The sequence below is a fragment of the Neodiprion virginianus genome, chromosome 1 (genome assembly GCF_021901495.1).
Source record: "Neodiprion virginianus isolate iyNeoVirg1 chromosome 1, iyNeoVirg1.1, whole genome shotgun sequence".
Classification (NCBI taxonomy): domain Eukaryota; kingdom Metazoa; phylum Arthropoda; class Insecta; order Hymenoptera; family Diprionidae; genus Neodiprion; species Neodiprion virginianus.
This window is the reverse complement of record NC_060877.1, coordinates 14,136,978-14,153,410: the sequence shown is the minus strand read 5'-3', so window position 1 is coordinate 14,153,410 and position 16,433 is coordinate 14,136,978. Positions and strand designations below refer to the sequence as shown.

The following is a 16,433-nucleotide window of genomic DNA, read 5'->3' as shown; positions in this document are numbered from 1 at the left end:
ACTCGATGAATTGTGATTAATTTTAAACCTAACTCTAAACATTGTTTTAAAACGCGATAATGAATAACATAGTCTTGTTTGGTAAGTAATTTGACCGTCAATTTAGGTTCCAATGCTTTAGTCAGAAAATGCGAATCGTAACCTGACAGATTATGGAATATCACCAGGAAAGTATGTGAATTCTGATCTGAAAGTGAGTCAAACATCTATCATATAACCAAGTACGACCATTACGGAAAATTCTGTTAAGTAGCTGAATATTTTGACTTCCGACTTTTATCCATTTTTGAATTTCTGCTGTTGATGATGATTAGCCCAACGCGCGAGGCTGTCCGTGTGCGTGGATCGGTACGCACCAGAACAATTACATGAATCGAGATAACGACATTAGGTGAACATGGGGACCACCCTACGATATCGCATTTTCACGTTTGCAAAACATAAACACAAGGGTTTATTATATGAGACTGCAAGTCCTGGACCAGCTCATTGGCAGTCAAACTCCGGTGATATTCATTGTGTCTCCGAATAGAAAAGAAAATTGACTGTCAAACTCCGGTGATATTCATTGTGTCTCCGAATAGAAGAGAAAATTGGCAGTCAAACTCCGGTGATATTCATTGTGTCTCCGAATAGAAGAGAAAATTGACAGTCAAACTTCAGTGATATTCATTGTGTCTCCGAATAGAAGAGAAAATTGGCAGTCAAACTCCGGTGATATTCATTGTGCCTCCGAATAGAAGAGAAAACGGTAAGTCCTTACACCAATTGCTACCTGACGTAAATTTTTTCAATTTATCACACTCCTTCACTTCTTTTGTTCAAAAAATTAGATGTATTTCCAACTATTTAGGAAACTTCGGGAGATTTAAAAAACATTTACAACTACTCACAAATCTCCAAACTGAGCTTAATAGCTTTCGAATTCGTTTCTCACCTGAACATTTTTCAACTACTGAAACATCTTCAAATTTTCTGAATATACCCTTTTTCTTTTTTGGCGGACGTCATGTTTAAACGTACTCATCTTTTAAATTCAAATTTCTTTTTCCCCAGACCGTGGTACCCAACGTATTAAACTTGCCGCCAAGTCCGGAGCCGGCGCCACACAATGTGGTGTTTCCGGAACCGGATTTACCAAATGTATACCGGTTATATATTCATCACAACATCGAGAGACGATTCGACGATGGACAAATCACGGAGCTTGTCAACCTTGTTTCACGACTGGACATCGTGGTTCATGGTGTTCAAACCTTTTTCACCTTTAACGCCACTTTGATATATTTAAGTTATGACGAGTCAGGCGAGATCTGGCTGCACGAAACCTATTTTTAATTTCCTTAAATAAATAAATACCAGATCTTGCAGTCATTGTTTCACGACCCGTTTTTAATTTAGAACCTCTATCCTGTTAGTTAAGAGTTTATTTCAGAAACTTCCAGAATTCAACGTCGCATAGAACAGATTCTTGAACGACATCGTATTTTGATTCTCTCTCGTACTCACTACCTTAACTTTTTTCCAATAAAATATTTTTTTTTATTATCAATACCGACCGTTTTTAATTCCGAATTTCAGAAATTTCCAGAATTTGACGTCTCACCGCAATCCGTTGTCCGCAGGCCGCTCACCGTCAAGTCGAAACTCGACGATTCCAAGTATTATTTTCGTCTACCGCGTACCTCCATCCGTTTTCTGAAGACGTTTGAATTTTTCCGCGAGCGCTTTCAAGAGTCCGATCGTTGTGATGATTCTCATCTTTTCTCCATTCGTTGAAGCCTTTCGCAAATTTTTTGTTGAGAAACCGAATGTATATCTATATATATTATATTTAATACTTTTTTTATAAAATTAATAAAAACTTGTCAAACGAAATCTCAACTGCGCCTCAACCTTGCATCTCATCCTGGACTAATCTGTACACCAACGTCATCATGTTTTGCATTCCAAGAGCGATAGTAACCCAACTCCGTAGGACCTGCGGCTTTAAACGTACGCTAACTCAGATGTTGGTCGACCTTGCACTCTGTCCTTGACTGAGTCCGCTGAAATCTCATCGTACAGTTCACGTTACAGTTACGAGGTTCAAAACGTAGCTTAGAAAACCTTCGTCTTTGCTCATCGGTGTTCAAAATAGCACTTTCTGAGATTGTAAAAGTCGATTCGAATTGCTGTTACCAACAATTTGTTGAGTTTAAGATGGACAGGATGGTTTAGCGCTATGTGACAAATACATGTATTTTTTTTGATATTTTTTTATTTAATATTGAACGTCGTACTATTAAATGGTATAAAATAAAAGTTTTGTCAAAAAATGTATACAATTTTCTTAAAGGTTATGCAACGTAGAGTAATTGGAGACGCTGCACACGTTGTCCAGGTACGGTGTACAAATTAGGCGAGAGTCGACGCATCTTTGAATTCAATTTGACCGTACTGACCGTCCAGATACTGCAAGAGCAACCGCTCCTCCTCCATCGTCTGCACTAATTTCTGATATTGGGTCTCGACCTCGTTCAGCAGTCGCACAATCCGTGCTGGTAAGAATACGCTGAATTCGTTGTTCAGGTCTGTGACGACACGCTGCCCAAACCTCGTTTGGACTCGTCGAATGTTAGTGACTTCTTAGATTTTGAAAAATTTTCAGGTCCGTCAATTTCTTCGTCGGCAGAAATTCGTTCATGCTTGCAAATTTAATGAGTTTTGTGAAATCCATTTTTTTTTTTTGTATTGTTCAGTACTTATGTGTTTCTTGATAAATTTAGATTAGCGAACTTTTTTGTCACTTAGTTGAATTCTGACTTCGCGTTAATAACGGTTTCCAAGTCGTGAATACGTTTTAAGATCAGATCGATTCGCTGTTTTAATTCTGCTTTGTTTGAAGTTCTCCTCATGAGAGCTGAAGATGCAAGACTATCTTTCTGACCTGAAAGTTAGACTTTTACAGCCGTATTCCTCCTACACAGAATCCTTGAAAAACTTCTAGAAGCTACCGAAATGATGTGTCTTCGATTGTGTAGGTAACATTAGATGTGTACGGTTCGGTTTCTTTCTTACTCCTCGTTAATCTGACAACACTTGATCAAATCGGTTTTGCGTTCATCGTCATGGTTCGATGTCCGATAATACTGCAATCACTTCGTTTTACGAGTTTTGAAAAGTCAGGATTAACGTTTTGTCCTGAAAATATATCTTGTGTAATCTGTGCGGTTGCACACGAGCTCTCCGGACACACTCAGTGAGCCACCGAAGATCTTGTAGCGAAAACTCTGACGTCGCGTTGCTAAATCTGATAATTATTTCTTCGCCGGTAAATTCGTTATTACGTATCATTACGATTTTAAGGTTTTCGTCTTACAAGAATAGTAGTCTGACTGATGTACAAGTTTCATGTGCTAACCCATTTTATACAGACGGTGGACCTGGTTAGATGTTACAGATTTACGTTTGTGTATGCGCGCGCACCTTTCAGCATGGCTCTGAATGTACCGCGGATATCGGTCGACCTTGCACTCTGGTCTTGACTGAACCCGTTCAAAATTCATCGTTGAGTTCACATGACAGTTATAAGCCAAAAAGAATGTCACGTGGTTGATATCAAACCGGCATCCGAGTGAGTGAAAAACAATTCTCAGAACCATTAATTTTGGAATGTCACGTGGTTGATAATGTGGGAAAGGAATGTGAGGTGGTTGATGTTACACATCAGCGATATCCGAGTGGATAAAAAACAATTCTCGGAACTATTAATTTTGGAATGTCACGTGGTTGATAACGTGGGAAAAGAATGTGGGGGTGGTTGATGTTACACATCAGCAGTCCTACCGTGGGAAAGGAATTTGAAGTGGTTAATGTCACACATCAGCAGTCCTACCGTGGGAACAGAATGCGGGACGGTAAAAAAGTTCTCGCCCCCGCTGCGCCCTCTTCCGTTGGCAGACGAGCACTACATAAAGACTTTGACCTTCGGTCGGTAAGATTATCGGTAAAACAGCACGATTTTGACCTTAGACCGATAAGAATTGTTGGTAAAGCAGTGCGATTCTTACCGTCGACCGATACAACTGTGGGTAAGGTTGCACGTTTTTGACCTCAAGTCAGTACGGCAGAGCACGTTTTATCTGACGAGAGTGGGGGTAACCTTCAAGGGTTTGCGTCTGGGGTGCGTGGTTCGGTCGGTAAAGACGGTGTTTGTACTCAGAACCCCCATTGCTATACTACTTGTACGGACATGATCAATTAACATGAAGCTTAAAAAAATTCCAATACCGTTGGGTGAATTGTCTCATGCAACAAATTTACTAAACTGTTCAATGAAGTTGAAAATTATTCCAGTAAATTTGGTACTCAGGTTTGTAAAATTAGAAATGTGACTATAAAGTTACCGTAAATGTACAGCGATTTCGTTTACTTGACTAGGCTTGTAATTTGGAAACACTGTTACTGAATTTACTCTCATACGCGTATTGTAAATCTAGCAAACTGCTTAGCAAATTTGTAATAATGTATAATAAATTTACAAGTACTAAGGGTTTGAAATGCATGATTATTAAATTCACGAAGCGCTTAGATATTTTTGCGATAAAACTAAGTAAAATCCACAATTCATTCATAAATTTAAAAACAAATTGTTAGAATTCATTTTATCACACCAAACTAGTATTTCTACAATATTTCTGTGTAATAAATGTGTGATAAATTTCCAATTATTTTTAACAGTGTAGAGGGTGAGCGTCCCTTTATATCTGCTCAGATCGTATGGACCATAGTAGGCCGGTTTTTCAAGACGTAAAATATTTTCCGTCAAGAGCATGCTGTACGCGTATTTCGTATATTAAGAGCATGCCATACCCACACCCGTGTGTTTGCACACACGCGTGGGTATAGAGCGTTAGCTATACAGTAGACCCTCGATTATCCGAACCCGTCTGGACCGGGCCTAGTTTGGATTATCGAAAGTTCGGATAATAGAAATGCGTTGTCGTAGATAGCGGTATTACATATTGCATATGGGAAAAATAAGAAAAACGGGCAGATATTTTGAGCGATTTAACGTGATGCTTGTGTATTTCAATTATATATTTAAAACAAAACAATAATATATATCTTCATAAAAATTTAGTATTTAATTTCAGGCTTTTTTTATCATAAATTGCTGAATCTTTGGCTGCCGTATGGAAGCTACGCGTTTTTTGCGGCCAAATCCCGCATTCGCTTGAGCAAAAGAAGCTGCATAGGGCAGCACTCTTCCTGTTTTTCGTACCACTCGAGACCCGTCTCGAAGGCCGAAAACGCCTCGGCATGCGAAATTTTCGTGCTCGAACCTGCAGGTTCGTCGCTACTACTGTGGTCGTTATCATCCTCTTCGTTCGTATTTGTCAATGAAGATACGATTTCATCATCCTATAGCATCTGATATCCAGGATCGTTCACGTCGTCCTTGAGCCACTCTACAGCATCGTCTTCGTTGCAGTTCGTGAATCCCGGGATACTCTCGAATAATGCGACGAAGTCAGAGTGTTCATTCTCATCAGAACCGGAATTTCCTTCTTCGCCCTCTCGTCCTGGCTCTACCGAAAGAGGCCACACTTTCTTCCAGGCGTTACTCAAATTGTCCTCCGTTAGCGATTCCCAACTGTCTGCTAGCATGTAGCAGGCATGCTTCAAATTCAATGACTTCGAAAATGAAATCATGCATTCTTCGGTAATATCATCTGCCAGCAACAGCCGCCTGAGAATTTGTTTGCGGCACGACCGCTTTAATTTTTCGATAACACCCTGATCCATCGTTTGGATCAATGATGTTACATTTGGCGGGAAAAACTTGACTACGAAGTCCGAGTCAAGGGCTTTCAATACCTCAGCGGACGGATGGGACGGTGCGTTATCTAACAGCAGTAACACTCTTCCAGTCTTACCGTTCGCTCGACGCCATTTTCTCACGCCTTTTATAAAATCGTTCACGTACCAATCGCAGAAAAACTCAGCGTCCATCCAAGCAGTTTTCTGGGCTTTGTAGGTGACTGGTAACGTCACAATGTTCTTGAAACAGCGCGGTTTCTCAAATTTCCCGATTATAAACAACGGTAATTTGTGAGTCCCTGCAGCATTAGCACAAGTCATCGCTGTCACCCGGTCTTTCGATACTTTAAAACCTCGCGCTGCCGTTTCTTCTCGAGATGCAAGCGATTTTCGTGGCAGAGATTTCCAGTTAATGCACGTTTCGTCTGCGTTATAAACGTCTTCTCTCGAAAATCCTTCGTCCAAAATCGTCTGAAATGATGCTTTGAAATTCTCGGCAGCACTGGAATCTGCTGATAGTGCTTCGCCGTGGATCTGCAATTCACGTATCCCATGACGATTTTTAAACTTCCGAAGCCAACCGAAACTGGCTTTAAAGTCCGTCGGTCCTTCGAGTTTCTCGTTGAAATCGAGAGCTTTATCGCATAACAGTGGACCCGATATTGGTTTCCCCGTGATTTGTTTTTGTATGAACCACTTTGAAACGATATCGTCGAGATTTTCATTCTTCGCACTTTTCATAGTTTTTATTTTCTTTACCCCATCTCCACTATCTATCTTCGCAGCAAACAACGTAAGTCCTTCACGATTTTTCTTAATGTCAGTGATCGTTGCTTTGCCAACATTGTATGAGCGAGCTAACGATGCACTGGTCTACCCCTTATCGAGCTTCGATGAAATTTCCAATTTTTTTTCCACCGTGAGAACATTGTGTTTCCGCTTAGACGAGGAAGGATGGGACGACGAACTTATAACACAGTCGAGTATAAGACTAGTATATAAACGGAGTGAATTTTGTGTGCTCGTAAATATCATGTGTATAACTCTGCGCGTCGCCAAGAACTGAAAAATACATATTGCACGTTAAAGCAACACATATAAGACCGTACGAGCTTGAGCACGCTTGAGCCTGCGTGTTGTTTGCGTCAATGTAGCTCGAGAAAATGTCCAACAAAGTACATACATATGTACTTCTGTCGAGCGAACGTCGAAAACATCGGATGAGCAGCATTTCGAACGAAAAACAAACAAAAAAAGGCATTTTTATCAAATAAAAAAAAAAAATCGCGCCGTGGTTCGGATAATAGAACGTTCGGATAAAGCAAGTATACGTTCGGATAACGGAGGGTTCGGATAGTAGGAGTTCGGATAATCGAGGCTCTACTGTACGTGTATTTCGTATAGCATGCTCTTAATATACGAAATACGTGTGTTCGTGTAGATGTGTGTTAGTTGCCGGCGCTCGTTCGTTGAAACTCAATTTTACAAAAAAAAAGGTTACTACATAAATTATGGAAAATTTTTAATTTATCACACAACTATTTTCATCGTAAAATGAGTCGGAAAGGAGATATTGTCAAAAAACTGTTTTTGGGCGCCATTTTTCCAATAAAGCGGCGTGAGTGGCAAACATACGAGGTGGCAAAGTGAAAATTCGACAAGAGCATGTCGAAATCTATAAAAATACCAATTTTCAAAACTTTCGGAAAACTTTCCAGGTAACCCTCTTTTTGAGCACCAAATGACTGTACTATGTGCGGGCGGGGCTCGAAGGGTGCTGTGCGTGCGCAACGTGAACGTAAAAGGGGGCTCGGGTGTTTTCGTGAATACGCGTGTTCGACCAAGTTGCGTTTCGGTCGTTGCGCCTCGTAACAGCAGTCGCGATACGAGTCATTTCGTGTAAAGACTAATTGTTCGGAAAGAATAGACGTTACAGGATAATCTCTCTTCTACACATATTGCAAACACACATACGCGAAACATACATACAAATCATCTGTTTATGACAACACAAAACACCTCAACTTGGGGTCAGACTGGCTGAGAGCACCGCTCGAGAAACACGCAAATATTTATCAATTCTCTTACATTTCTAGTTTATTATTGATTATTATTGTTATTGAATAAAAGTGATTCAAATGCTAACACTAATTTTAAAAGTGTCACGTTCGGAGCGGTCTCGCACGCAACTGACTTCAACAACTAAAATAATCGTAGAGGTTTATATTTATTTTTACGTGGATACGTGGCGATCGTCCTCTACAGGGCGATCCCTGGGAATAGGGTTGGAGGATTCAATGTTTATGTTTTTAGAAATGCTTACGATGGAACCAAATTTTTAATGAATTTGATAGCAAGAAAATAGCAAGAGAAATAGGAGACGAGGAAGCTTACAAAAATGTTCTCAACCTAATGTTTTCATTCATTCACGACTTACTCTTTGGTGATTAAAAATCCGAATACTCACTCTCTCACACGATTACCACTACACTTATCACTACACGGCTCTAAAGAGTTCGTGGCTCGTGGTTCAACATTTATTACTAACGTCGCGACACGACGGGCTTTCGGTGACCGCGTGTAAAATTAGAGGGTTCCCTCTAATCTTAGGTGACTCTACACACGACAGCTTTGAAGGAGCGGGGTTCCGTAGACGTGAATTTTAGGCTGTCTCTAACGGGACTGACTTCGCTCGCTCGTCCGACACCCCTTGGAGCCTCGGACAGTGAGCGAGGTTTTTGCTGAATTTGCAATTTAAGACAAAGGCTCGCCTCGCGATGCTCATCCTCAAAACGCGTGATCTCGCGCACGCTTCATCCCAGTGTTGATTACACCCGAGATCTAGCGGGCGCGGAACGCTGACGCTGCGATGGTCAACTGCGCCGCTGCGCTTTCGTCGTGCCACGAACAGAATTATAAGAAAGTTATGTTATGAATTTAATAGTGATTATGCTTCCTCGTCTACATTAAGAGCAAATATTAATAAGTAATGATATGAATGCATAATTATGAAGTTTGTGACGTGGATTTTTCCCGCTCCTCGGTCACTCGGAGAAAATGACCGAGAACTTACCGCGTGCACAATAATTTGGCGTCCACGATGTACCCTGGATCTAAAAACAATATCGCGAAGTTTTGTTGGGCGCCTGACGTGATTAACACGCCTCTAAATCGTTAATGCGCTATACCTCGGGAATATGCTCTGTAGCTCAGTACCGCGGAGAGGGGAGGGGAAATTTTTGGAGAGAGAGAGACACTCGAAAACCACACGCTACTTAACAAAAGAAGTAAAATAGAATCTTATATTTTACAACAGCGGTGATACAAAACAAAAAAAAAAGTCCAAAAGTCGCTCGTCGCGATTCTAAAAATAAACAGAAAATCACACGTAACTTACACTATTCCTTACTCTACTGAACTCACGGCTCCCTAACTAAAATGTCACTCAACAATCACAAAATCTCTATACGCTATTCTCAATTTGCAAATTCGCCATTTCTTCTCCACAGCGATAATTGCTCGAAATCGAAACTAAAACTACTTTCTCGACGGTGCGCCGTCGGGCTACCGAACAGACGGCGTTCTTAATCTCACCCGAGATCTCACCCGACTCGGAGCTTCGACGCTACCGCGAGCTGCCTCAAATCTAAACGTGACAACATAACTTAACTTAAAGCTTATTTCAACTAAACAGATCCTTAAAGGCCACTATATGTCAGACGCAACCAAAACCCAATACTCGAGCTTCTCGTCTCAACCGCTGCTCAACGCAACGGAAATTTCGACTATACATCACCTTAACTCGACTAAACACTATCTTGAACAAACGGCAACTTAACTAAGCGCAAGCGCCACTAAATGTAACATCAACTACACATAATCTCAAGGTAATACAACTCAATTAACATCATCCTAACGAAACGGGTAGGGAACTAAGTCCAAGCGCAACTAAACGTAACCTAAACTATACGCTATCGCAACGCATCCGAAATCAAACCTTCTCAACATCCTCGAAAACTTTATTCGCTAATCCGAGCAGTCCAATTCGGCACTTCCCGATCTACTCTAGAGGTGACACTGAAAAACCCGATAACGTGGCTCGACCCGGTACAGCAAAATTCGGCTATACTGAATTTCAAAAATGAGAGAGACTCAACTAAAACCCGTGACTCTACTCAACTTTCTCAAGAACTCGAAATTTACTTTACTCTAAGACGCGTTCTCGGGCTACGGTCATCAAGCAATAGAATCGGCAAAAGAATTTCGAGTATTTTTGTACAACGCAAATCCAAAACGGCTATCCGTTACTCGGCAAGCCGGGGATAGAAGCAGAGCTTACCTTCTACATCCTTGCAACCCCCATTCCATTCCCCTTCCGATTTTTGGGCGACTCCATTACTTCGCGAAACTCCCCAAAACGTGACCACTTATCACGACCGCCAGAACTAGAGTGGTTTTTGAAACCTACGACCTGCCGAAACACGGATCTCGATACGCCATCCCATACGTGACGTCATACCCACAAGAATACGCAATAATCGATCCGTCATCGATTTCGTCGATTGTGCAACTCGACGCGCACTTTTAGTTGCATCGCTGCGCAGAACTTAACGCTAGATCGCAATCTCGTCCTCCGCGCAGCTCCATGACGTCTTGGTGGTAAGCGTGGTGCTATCTTGTCGCTAGTCGGTCCGTCGCAAGTTCGCTAGTCAATTGTTGGTGAAGTGAAGGGGAAGAGGCTGCGGTGCGCCAGCCATCAGTGGGAATCGCGTCCACCTTGGATTCTCGTGATGCGGGCATCTCCGTAGGCTCCCCCTCCTCAGCCCCGACATCCTTCCTTTGCAATTGTCGCCAGTCCGCCACTCCGCAATTTTTTCCAATTCGTTGCCGACTTCTGCCTGATGCCGTTGTAGCTCGAAAAATAAAAAAACAAAAAACCTGAAATATCTTACGCTATTCGCTAAGATGTCCTCTCTCGTAGTTTCGGATACCTGACTCTAGTCCCTGCGCTCCTTAGCAAAAACTCCGCGACTCAATTTAGGAAATTCCTAAATTTTGGTTCCGCCCAGGGTTCAAGCAGCCCCTTGTAACGGGCATCAAAAATGGCACGTTACAAGTTATATGTGTATATGCGGCGTTCGTGACAAAAGAATCAAACCATTGTGTATAAAATAAAAGTATAACCGACATTGTTTGGTGCTCAGATTCATTCTTCTCATCCCACGCTCCTCTCATTTCTCTGATTGTAACAACTACTAAATCAGAAAGGGGGCAAAACGGGTGATTTGACCCTTTTCGACGTTATCATTCGTAAGTTTGTTTTTTACATATATGCTTTTCCACAATTTATAGATTATTGATCCCAGGTAAAAAATTTGATTTGTCCATTAGTTTTGCCTTTTAAAGTTCGGATTGAGATGAGAAAATTAACCAAGTTTTGGACCTCTGGGATTCATCATTAGCCAAAATTTTGGAATGTAAATTCTCAGTCTCGCAAAATATACCTTTTGTAATACGTTAGTGGTTCTGATGCCTATGAAGCGTGTAAGAAGTGGCTCTTTCTACAAGGGTATGTGGTACGCATGCGTAGGTCGACTATAATCTCTTTTATACCCATTAGTTAAATTTTTTTACGCTATATAACACTCCAGTCATTTTTGCGCATGCTTTGTTAACAGTCGAGTTACTTTTTTGTACGCTTCACAAGCACGAGAGGGATTATTTCAACACTCTTCAAAAAAAGCAGTATGTGGCAATCCTGTGAAGACGCAGACTCTTGATGAAAGTCGTGAAGTTGACAGCACTTGCCTCCGCTGCGTGCAGCCAATTTCATATCCTCGTCAAAAGTCCGCTTTTTGCTCTAGTGTCATAAAGCACTTCTATCTAACACAGTATGGCTTACGAGTCTTTTGTGCCTGCGTTCCATACGTGAAGTTTTCGTTTTAGTGATAGTACAAAAAAAAAAAAAAAACGTCGGAGTACATAAAAGTACACTTTCACGTCCCAGTACTCAGAAGTGCTTTTTTTCATCCTCCGCTATAAAAAGAAACTTGCAAACCATATTTCTCTTACATGAAGTATCGTGTGCAGCATGGAGGTAAGGTTTTTTTCGCCTCCGTTTTTTCAATATTTGTCTTCGGCTCGCGCACGCGCTTGCCTACGACTCGTAGTGCAAACTTACGCTCTGCGTAAAAAGACCCACTTTGCCTCCTTGCCACACAATATACTATTGTTGGGTACTACTGTACCCCTGCTGAGTGCGCCAACGCATACTCAGAAGTCTTTACTAACTCCAGTGAGCCTCTGCGCACGAGTCCCAGCGCAAGTAGTTGGATGATGGCCGTCACTCGTGCCACATTCATTCTTTCCATATATACATATATATATTAAATCGTTGTATCACATTAAACGCTGTTCTCATGATAGGAGTCCACCCAAACTACGCTTCCCAACCTTATTCCGGTTCCAACAATCATTATTGGTGAAATCTTATCTTTCTTTCGTCACCTGGAACTCTGGCTGTTCGTGTTTCAGCAATCTCGAGAAAAAACGTTCGGAGTTGGGACCGATTTATATCGGATCGGGATTTTGGTGATCATGGAATGGTTGCGAAATCCAAGATTTTCCGGAAAACTGAAATCTTTGGAAAACCAAAAATTTTTGAGAATCCCGAAACGTGGATAACTTAACTTACCTACTCTTCATAATATTGGGCAAATAATAAATACTAAATGCTTATAGTATATAGTATATCTAAATGACATCAATATTCTCAGTAAAAAGTATTTCATATTTCATCGGAAGATCGGTGAATCCCGAAAATTTCCACAAATCTGATGTTCTTTGAACTTCCAACATTTTCATGAATTCTGATGTTTTTGCGAATCCCGAAAATCTCGAAAACCTGACCCGAAACTAATAAATTATTCTCGACCCAACCCAAACCAAAGAATTCTAGTACTCGCACAGCCCTACTTGGAACATATTATGAAAAAATACGTTCTTGATGTAAAATCTTTTTTTTTTTAAATATTTTATTCATTCTAACATATACATATACTGAAAAAATACGATCGTCCCATTTCCAAATAGTGTGATAAAACAACATTGGTGCACGTGCGCAATGAAAATGCTATATTTGACATACTAAAGCTATCTTTGTCGCATGCGCACTTCCAAATAATCCAATTTCACGCGCTGTGATATTTAGCATATTACTCGACTTCAATTTATTATGGTGCCAGTGCCACTTTCAGTGCTTTTCACGTCAAACTTTCCTTTATAGATGTTGGAATACAGTGTGTATCACAAGTGTGGTTGGGCGATATCTGACTTGTGATTAACATGTTCACCGCTGCGTCTTACGCTGCTAAGTTCACATTTATCGGAAATTGCTCATTTTCCGCACTTGTAACACAATATACTATTTATGCATATTCTTCTCTCAACCTCGTGTTTTCATAATAAATTCATGAAGGAATTTTTTATACTTTTCCGCATCACCGGCTGTTAGTTTATAAGATTTCACAATATTAATTATTGCTTAAAATTGCTAAATTTTTAATTTTCCGGCAGACATTCGAAACCAGTGGCACTTCAAAATGCAAAGCAACTAGCGATCAACTTGATACAAACAATGCAATCTGAACTACTATCTTACATTCAACAACAACCACCCCCAGTTCAAACCCAGCAAGTCATAGAACAACCTCATGTACATCAAATACAACAAGGTAGGTTCTCTCAGATTATTGCGACTTACTAAAAGAGAAATGCTCATCCAAAATAAATCAACATTACTACGCTGAATGTATATCGAAAATTTTTGAGCCTTTTTCATTTAGTCTCGAGAAAATGAATTTATCTGTAAAACACAAAGAATTGAATAAATTGAAAATATTTTACTTTAGTTCGTTATTTTTCATTCTATTTACAGCACAGTTCCAGACTATGAATATTGGTACCCTCGGTCAGCCTAATGTAGTCACCATCCAACACCAAGGTATGTGCACATGACAAAAACCTGACGCTAACGGCATGAGTTCGCGGCTGAACTGAAAGAACTTTTCTTCAAGATATATATTACAGCGGTACAGATTTGCGCCTACGTCTTAATACCTTACCTTTATATGAGATTCGACGACATTTTGCTTGTTGGGTGTCTGTGTCTTACTTTGATAAACATTGGCGTGTTTGACCGCTAACCTTAGCCGTCCGTTTCAGTTTTATGTGTTACGTGGGGGTGAGAGTGTACTGAGCGGTGGCAGTTGATGATTAATTGAATAATCAAGCTCCCACGTAACGACAATGAATAATTATTAAAACTAAGAAAAGACCTACCTTTCGATAAGCCGGTAATTTGTAGGATCGTGTTGCTATAGTCCTGTACAGGTCTGTGAGGTTTGTTTAAATTGTTGAGGCAATTTTATAATGATGAAAATGGGAAAAGGGTCGTTTAAAATAAATGGTTTAATATGATTTAACTGGTAAAAGATGAAGTATATTCTGTTTCGATTTGGTGATTGAAATGTCTGGTAACAATCAATGGTGATAATAACATAAGAGCCGAAAGTAACAATTTATAAAGTGTTCGAGTTTATACAAATCGTGTGTTGTTCTGTTCTAAAGGATATTATTATTTGGTACCAGGAACATCTACTCTGAACGATGGTTAACTAGCTGGTCGTGATTATTCGATATTGTATCTCTCTTTTTAGATTATGTTAAATCAATTATATATCCTATTGTTAAGTCTTGTTGATTAATTCTTGGAATACAATAAGTATGATTTAATTGGGGGTAGTGAAGCTAGCCACCAATTCTAGACTTGCTTTTGAATGAATATTACTGAAGTAAATTTTGATTATAAAGGTGAAACAAGAATTCGTTCAATTTCGAAGATTAACACTCGGATTGACTTAGCGTTAGGTGAATCGGTCGACGAGATTGAGAGCCGTCGATCGTGTCGGTCTGCGTCGGTAGAATTCTGGAACAGGGCCTCACCTCAAGTTTGGAAGAGTTGATCAATCGAACGATGTTGAGCGTCGTTCACTTAGTCTTTGTAGATTTGGAATATCTTATTATCGAAAGCTTGAAAGTGTCTATTTTCTGATTTTGATGTCAGTTAAAAATGATTGCAACGATTATTTATTAAAACGCTATTGTAGTTATTATTATTATCACTTAAAATTACCTGATTCGGTTGAATCAGGGCCGAACTCAATTTAATTATGGAAAATGGAATGGCATAAAAATGTCTATTCTCGAAATGATGAGATTTAGTAAAGCACAGCAAAGATGGAAACGTAGAAGATAGTGAGTCTCTTGCAGCTAACAGAATAACTGAATGCTCGAATTTGACGAATTAGCGCGAGACTTTAGGTCGGTCACAACTAAGATTTTCCAAACGCTACTCTTGCTCGAGAAGGGCTAATATGGGTTGACGTCCACGCACTTCGCGACTTGACAGACGAAAGACGCGGCTTCTTGGGCCCGAGGGTCCAAGGAGCTGCAGTTGTAATAAGTTACAATAGTAATTAGCCAATGAGGTGCGAGGGCGACCTCCCGGTGCCCAAATCCACATGGTCAGCGTTACTTCACGCTCTTCGACGGTGTTCCGACCATTCTCAATCTCGTCGGTGACACATTGAAGATATGAACAAAAGATATTTACATGCGATGTTCACACATTCATTCATATATCCTAATTAGTAATCTATTTTAATTTGGTGGTTCCAAAGGTAGTGGCTTATCCTAGTTATTGATTATAGTTTTAACTTAAAAAGAGGGATATTTCCAGGCTGAGCGCTACTGATGCTAATTCAGCAGTCTCCTATCTCAGTTCTTGGTACCAGTTAAATAGGAGAAAGTTGAAGCTTCTACTAGGGATCATTGTTGGTCTTTACGTGACTTTTGCCAGGAGGGGTGGAACTCGCCGTTATTAGAATATGAGATTTTGATAAAATGATATCTGTGCATTGAAGAAATTAAAGAAATGAAATGAAATGGAATTTTGAAAAAGGTACGCCAAGGTGGTACGTCGGGGCGTAACACATGCATATTGATACAGGTATTCGCTTACCGTGTAATTATTCTTGAAATTTATGAAAATTGGGAGGCATCAAATCATAGCGAAAACTTTAAAAACTGCATTTTTATTTGTATTGATCATACTGTGGTATTTATGTTAGAAGAAAGAACAGCGAGGCAGCAACAGAATTGCCACGGCTAATTATACAATTGGTCACGTAAAGTGCGATATAATGTCTTATTAGTTCCGTAATTGAGTAATCATAATCTACCAAAGAATGCCAGCCTAGTCGGAGTTGGCATGTCAGCAAAATTAAATGATAAGCTATCTACAATTTAAAAAATAACCGTTAAGAATGTATGCCGCAATACCGGCTTCGTCAACTGACTGTTCAACATCAATCTCTACCTCTGTCCTAGGGAGTCTTAACAGTGTTGTCTAGTTTTTGAACACTGCCATAGTCTCATCGTTTTCTATTCCACTGTCTAGACGAAGATATGAAACCCAGCGTCGTTGATTAAACGTTTACTGATATGTTATTTTACCATCAAGCACTCTCAAATTGTAAATATTACGAACTACCGCTTCACCCACTTCA

At 40.2% G+C, this 16,433-nt stretch overlaps 1 protein-coding gene across 7 annotated transcripts in view; it reads left to right on the top strand.

Moving 5' to 3' along the window:
• LOC124299090 (MAGE-like protein 2) overlaps positions 1–16,433 on the top strand; it is a 219,027-nt gene that overhangs the window by 58,020 nt on the left and 144,574 nt on the right. For all 7 annotated transcript variants that reach the window (XM_046752482.1, XM_046752567.1, XM_046752220.1 and 4 more), the window contains 2 exons: positions 13,381–13,538; positions 13,742–13,807. In XM_046752482.1, the coding sequence (XP_046608438.1) occupies positions 13,381–13,538; positions 13,742–13,807 (224 nt within the window). The remainder of the gene's footprint in view (positions 1–13,380; positions 13,539–13,741; positions 13,808–16,433) is intronic.